Source organism: Tachysurus fulvidraco, unplaced genomic scaffold (genome assembly GCF_022655615.1).
Source record: "Tachysurus fulvidraco isolate hzauxx_2018 unplaced genomic scaffold, HZAU_PFXX_2.0 HiC_scaffold_47_np12, whole genome shotgun sequence".
Classification (NCBI taxonomy): domain Eukaryota; kingdom Metazoa; phylum Chordata; class Actinopteri; order Siluriformes; family Bagridae; genus Tachysurus; species Tachysurus fulvidraco.
Window position 1 is genome coordinate 3194 of NW_025927067.1, and position 5923 is coordinate 9116.

Sequence of the window (5923 nt, forward strand, 5' to 3'; positions counted from 1 at the left end):
ACCATATTCATAAAGGTAAATGAAAACATTCAACATTATTCTTTGCTGGCAAGTGGCAATGCTGGCCCATTACAAATTTTATATTTAAATTTTTCAAAATACAAAATGTTATTCTGATGCCTTAATTTACATAATTCTCTTTTGTAATATGTATTAAAATGCACCTTTGGTTTACTGTTACTAATCACAGAATATAACCAAAGTTCAGTTACAATGTCTTTGTTTCTTTGCAGAACATAAAACCTTGATTAAAAATAAACAGTTTGGTTGTTTTATCTCTTTATTTTTCAAGCAATTTACAGTAAAAGGAGTTCTTAGGGTGTTAGTTCACATATGTATGATTTATTGTCTACAAGAAATACAACTCAACCTATCTTTTAGGCTGTTAACAATTTGAACTTATATAACAATTATACTGGCATGTTACAAGATAGTAATTGGTTACTGGCTTCTTTGAACTTTAATAGCACTATAAAGCTGATGGACATGGCTCAGAATCTATAATAGGTTCACAGCGGTCCACCATTGCTCTGACCTCTATCTGAATGCCACCATAGACACCAATGATGGAGGTCCATTGGGTCTCTCCATTGGCATATGTTCGGCTGAGCCTTGCTTTAAACGGGATGCCAGCAGTCATCTTTCGTCCCTCCATGCGTGCAGTGCAAGAGTGATTGGGTGGCACTGTTAGTTTAACTGACAATTCATGACTTAAAGCTTCTACTAGGGTAGTGCCACGGTTAAGCTGCAAGGACTTCTCTGCAGTGAATTTCACTCCACTACTGCCAATCATAGGGATCTCGGCAGTGATGCCTGCTGTAACACCAAGCATAGTGGTACGGCCAATGTTCCAGGTGTTCTCCACCTCCGTGGTCTTGGAGAAGGTTACAGTCTTGGTTATTGTCTGGCAGTCATTGTTGGCAACACTGGAGATCCTCATGGTCTCTGGTGGGTAGTGGAAGAGCTCAACTTCATTAATACCATACTCAACATGGGAGATGTGTTGGCTATAGACATCACGGTTGATGGCCAAGACTTCATAGTACTTGTACCAGTACTCATCACCTTCCCATGGCAGGAAGAAGGCTGTAAACTTAGGTACAACCTTACCAAGCCCATACTTGTTCTTACCAACAAAAGTGCCAACACCTCCACAGGTCCTAATGGCATTCTCTGGCACAGATCCAAATGAACCTTCCTTCCACTCCACAACCTCAAAATTGTCTACATTGACTAAAACCTCAAACGTACGGGCATGATATTCTTTATCACCATAGGGGTAGTTGCAGTATGGACCTTTGCTGGGAGTGTAAAAACCTGCATCACATTTGTATTTACAGACGTAATCAGAACGCTTTGAATACCCATTATAGATGCCAACTGCACCTTGGGGAAGAGAACCATCCCACTTGACCCAGTTTAGATTGACATTATCGCCAAATAGATTTGAACTTCTGCTTCTTCTTCTTCTTCTTCTTCTTCTTGGTTCCTCAAGCTCTGGAGGTGTAAGTGGGCCAGCAACTGGACCATTGTTTATAAGAGGTGGGATTTTACCCTCTAGAAGTGGGTTCAAAAGAGGTGCTGTAAAGAAGAGAGAGAGAGAGAGAGAGAGATTATTAATATTGATGGAATATAAGAAATCCTATATCTACAATCTCAGTGAGGTTTTCTTCACAGATTTACACCATACTTATCAAAATATCAAAACAATTTACAGTGAAGAATTTGGAAACTAAGTCAACAAAAACTAAATATATGTATAATGGTAAATATAAAATATATGAGCAATATAAGCATGTACAGTAATTTGAACACATTAATATAAATGAAAGCACATTTTACCTTTCTTAGTATGTATACTTTTCTCTACTATCTCTTTTAGGTTGATGACCGGTTCTGTAGCATATGCACAGAAAGCCACCAGCTGAAAAAGGGTGATGACAGCAAACAGCTTCATCTATAAAGAATTTATGATTAGTGGTTTTCCAAGCTTAACAGCATGCAGTATTTTATTCATCATTGCTTTGTATTAACTTACCATACTCTGTTATTGGTGTGAATTACTAGGTATCATTTCTTAACTGATTATTTTGTAATCAGGGTTTAAATCACTCTTTTCACAAGCATTTCTTCTGAATAGTATTCTTTATTTGCATTGTTCTGGTACTTGCTTTCATTACTTATACATTGCATCTTATACTACAACTGTCAAATAAATTATTGTATTTTATATGTATTGCTTTCAGGGATATTTTAGATGGCAATTGTTCTGATGTCTACAATTAAAAATCTAGTATACGATTCTTGATGACTAATGCCATTACATTTCAATAATACATATTTAATTCTACATGCAAGAAGTGCACATACCTTCACGGTCTGTCCCCTGTGTTCAGATCATCCCAGAGGTTCAGTCTTATATACTGTAGCTCTTTTATGGACTCGTAAGTCATAAATTTCAAATCTCCTGTTGAACTCTCAAGTTATCATTTCTCTGATCTCAGCATGCCGGCGAGTGAGAAGCCAAACAAATATGAACTATTATATCAACACTAAAAGGTTTCATTTCAAGATGCAGTATATGTTGTGTTGATTAATATGGCAACATACTGTATATATCTATACATGAAAATCTAAGCAGTTATTTTGGTTAACAAAGTGAAATAGGAGCTACTTTTACTTCCACAACGTAAGTGCCATACTAGCAGCACTTTAACTCATGCTGTCAATTTACAGTATTTATTTTACTTTATTTTAATGCAGGTAGACTGGCCATTTGAAAGGGTTTCATGTTGTATAACTCACTTTATTTTGTGAGCCAAGACACAGTTCACCTCTGAACAAGCACCGTCAATGCTTCGCTTCAACATGTTTGTTGTTCCTGTGTTCTCTCACCTGTATTTTGTGCTGCCAAACTAGTTGTGTTTCAGCGCTGATTGACTCCAGTGCAGCTGGAAACTTAATTAACTGTACCTTCACAGAAAAACTCAAGCTGCTTTTACAAACACTGATTCCATCATATTCACAACACTCAGGTCTCATTAGTGCGGTGGTCAAATCACTGTCATGTCTCCACACTTACTCCACTATCATCTCCTCAACTACCATAGAAAGGCCAGATTCATGGAAACTCTGGTTGGAGGTGGTCTAATAACCAGTAATAGTCTTGCATAGTTCATGTTGATTGTTGGAAATCATTGCCTGCACCTTAACCTCGCTTCTAGATCATGTCTTTGTTTTTGTTGCCAAGTTCAATAATGCCTGGTATGCCTACACTCATGTCTGGATCTGCCAACATGACATTGATAAGTATATGTTTATTAGATAAGGATAAATTTTGGGTTGTTAAGATATTACAAAACAAGTGTCTTTATCGGGCTTATATTTTATGGGGCAGATTGTTTACAGGACAGTTTACAAGATCAAGGTCATTTGTGACATTGCGCTAAAGAACATAAATCTATCTTGAAAATGTATGAACTAATTACAAAGTTTTAGGTTCTTTGTAGTTTTTCCAGGGTGTAAGATTATACCTGCGACTTGAAATTCATTTCAGTACCAGATTTAGGGTTTGGTTTTCTGATCATTCCTGTTAATCCTCTATTTTAATTGTTAAGTCACAGGGCGATTTAATTTTTGATTAATGATGATCAGTGTCTCTTAAAGAAAACAAGGTAAACAAACCATTAGGGAAGAGCAATAATAAATATAGTTAGGCAGGAATTCAGGTGGTCTATAGGCAAAGACAGTCAATAATTCATTGATTTCTACAGCATTTGCAGACAACATTACCCAGTGTTATGGGTCCTGATTTAGTGCTGACTTTGAAGTACAAGATTGCCAGTGTGAATTACAGGATCACAGGAACATCAGATTATAGAGTTTTCATAAATATTATATACTCTATTAACACTGTTAATACAATTGTTTATCTTGAACAAAAATCTTACACACTGTAGCCTTAATAAAAGAGGTATATAAATGAGAATGAACTGCTTGAGATGATTGAGATGCTGTAGAGTCTTGTAGTTTCTTCACATTCTGGAGATTTTAGGTTTTGTAAATTTTAGAGGAGACTTGTGGTAGCAAAGATATTTTGCACTAAAAGTAACCTCATAACTGCAAACATCCTAAATGTGTTGTTCTTTCTCAAGAAAGCAATATATGTTGTAACCCTTCTTCTAATTCCTACAGACACAACAGGTCTGAACTATGAACCAGCTCTTTCAGAAGATCTGATTCGACTACTTAACCCAGGAGCTTCCAACAACAATGAAATCACTCACACACTTAAGTTCAACTGTAGATAGATAAATGTATTGAATTGTCAGATTTTAGTATTGTATCCAAGTAACATGACATGAAAAGGAAATTAAGAAAACAACAAACAAAAATAAACCAAAAGAATTGTTTTGTTGAAACAGTATAAAAAAAAAAATCCCTTCTCTAAATAACTTGAATCACAGTAATAAAGAAAAAATAAAATAAAGCACTGTTAAGTCAATTCACATTCACATAATGATTAATTCCCTTTCCAGTTGTATTTCAAAATGTTAGACTTGAAATTGAACATATAACCCAAAACAAAAAACAAATTCACTGTAAACTCTTACATGCACATTTAAAATGTACATCACATTACACAAGCTTTATCAAATCAGTAAACCAGTCTTTACCAAAGCAGTTAATCATTTTTTTTTTACAAAACAGTAAATCATTCTTTATAGTCCTTTCCACATAAATGGATTGTATTGTATTTCGGTCTTTCCTTTAAAAGGTGAATTTCCTCCACAAGAAAAATAGGAAAAATGTAACCCCCACACGCAGCATTCACAGCGCAGGAGCAATGGAGACGAAGGATCATGCAAACTTCAAAACAAATCACAACAACAACAAAAAGAAAAGAGAAAGAAATTTAAATAAACTTTTTCACATTGCATATTTAACTTATATACATTTAAACACATTAAATGTAATGTATTTACAAACTTTAACTCACCAAAACCAATAATAAATTCCGTTTCAACTCGTTCAACCGTTACTCTGAAGAGGTTTTAGTCTCTACTTCTCTCAATATTGAGTAAAAGCTCAGTATTAAAGTAAATTATACCCCAGATTTCTCCGGAGTTCTCTACTTACATCTGCTCTCTATCTGTCGCACGTGCACACTACACGACGCTCTCTCACATGGGCGAGAGAAACCAGGAAGTTGCATTGCACCAACATTCAGACACATCATTAGCCGAACGCAACACCAAACTCTCTTCTCATTGGCTGATTCACTGACCATAAAATAACTGTATTGAGGGCTTCAATGTGAAAAATAATTATACTTTAATAACTTTTGTAACTGGGGTTATATTTTCTCTTTGAGTCCGAGAACAGCAGGGGGCATTAAGAGATACAAAATACTGTTAAATAAATCTGCAAAATTTGTGTGTCTACCCTTCAGTCAGAGAATCACTTTGCCAAATACAGCCTGACATCTGATTGTTCAACATTTAGATTCTGATGTATAAGTCCTTTAAGTGGTAGGTGCTGTGTTTCAAAGAAAATTAAATCAATTATTATTATGGCTAGACTGTCAAAGTAGAGTTTAATTTAATCACTCTTGTCCAAATATACAGATGAAGTACTGCAGTAAATGCACAAAAAAAAAAAAAGATTAGATATAGACTTGGTGGGGTGAGTAAAATAGAAATAGAAATGGTGATCCAAATCTTTGCATTTCTAAGTTCTGGCACACTGTACTGAAAATCCAGAATAAACAATTTCACCCAACCCATATTTTGTTTTTGCCCACAAAGATGTCAATTCCAGAACAAGTATTCACTGAATTTTTTGGCACAGACCCAGAGGAGCCTTCTTTCCATTCCACTCCTGGAACTCAAAGTGGTCTTCATTGACCAACACCTCAAACTTA

General features: G+C 35.5%; 1 protein-coding gene and 1 long non-coding RNA gene across 2 annotated transcripts; both read right to left on the reverse strand.

Annotated features, from left to right (window-relative positions):
* Nucleotides 1–262: 262 nt before the first annotated feature.
* On the reverse strand, nt 263–2493 carry LOC125140546 (natterin-3-like). The gene is made up of 3 exons (XM_047809750.1): nt 2371–2493; nt 1843–1957; nt 263–1581 (listed from the first exon to the last, which is right to left on the reverse strand). Exons 2-3 carry the CDS (start codon nt 1955–1957, stop codon nt 470–472), a joined length of 1227 nt encoding a protein of 408 aa, XP_047665706.1. The 5' UTR covers nt 2371–2493; the 3' UTR covers nt 263–469.
* A 1802-nt stretch (nt 2494–4295) lies between these two features.
* Nucleotides 4296–5373, reverse strand: LOC125140547. The gene is made up of 2 exons (XR_007139793.1): nt 5000–5373; nt 4296–4869 (listed from the first exon to the last, which is right to left on the reverse strand). It is a non-coding gene; the product is annotated as an uncharacterized LOC125140547 (long non-coding RNA).
* Between the last annotated feature and the right edge of the window lie 550 nt (nt 5374–5923).

Bases quoted from the DNA above. Each gene is read 5' to 3' on its own strand.
- LOC125140546 (XM_047809750.1), bottom strand. From the start codon at position 1,957: ATGAAGCTGTTTGCTGTCATCACCCTTTTTCAGCTGGTGGCTTTCTGT. The intron at 1,582-1,842 runs GTAAAATGTGCT...TCTTCTTTACAG, and splicing joins AAGTATACATACTAAGAAAG to CACCTCTTTTGAACCCACTT.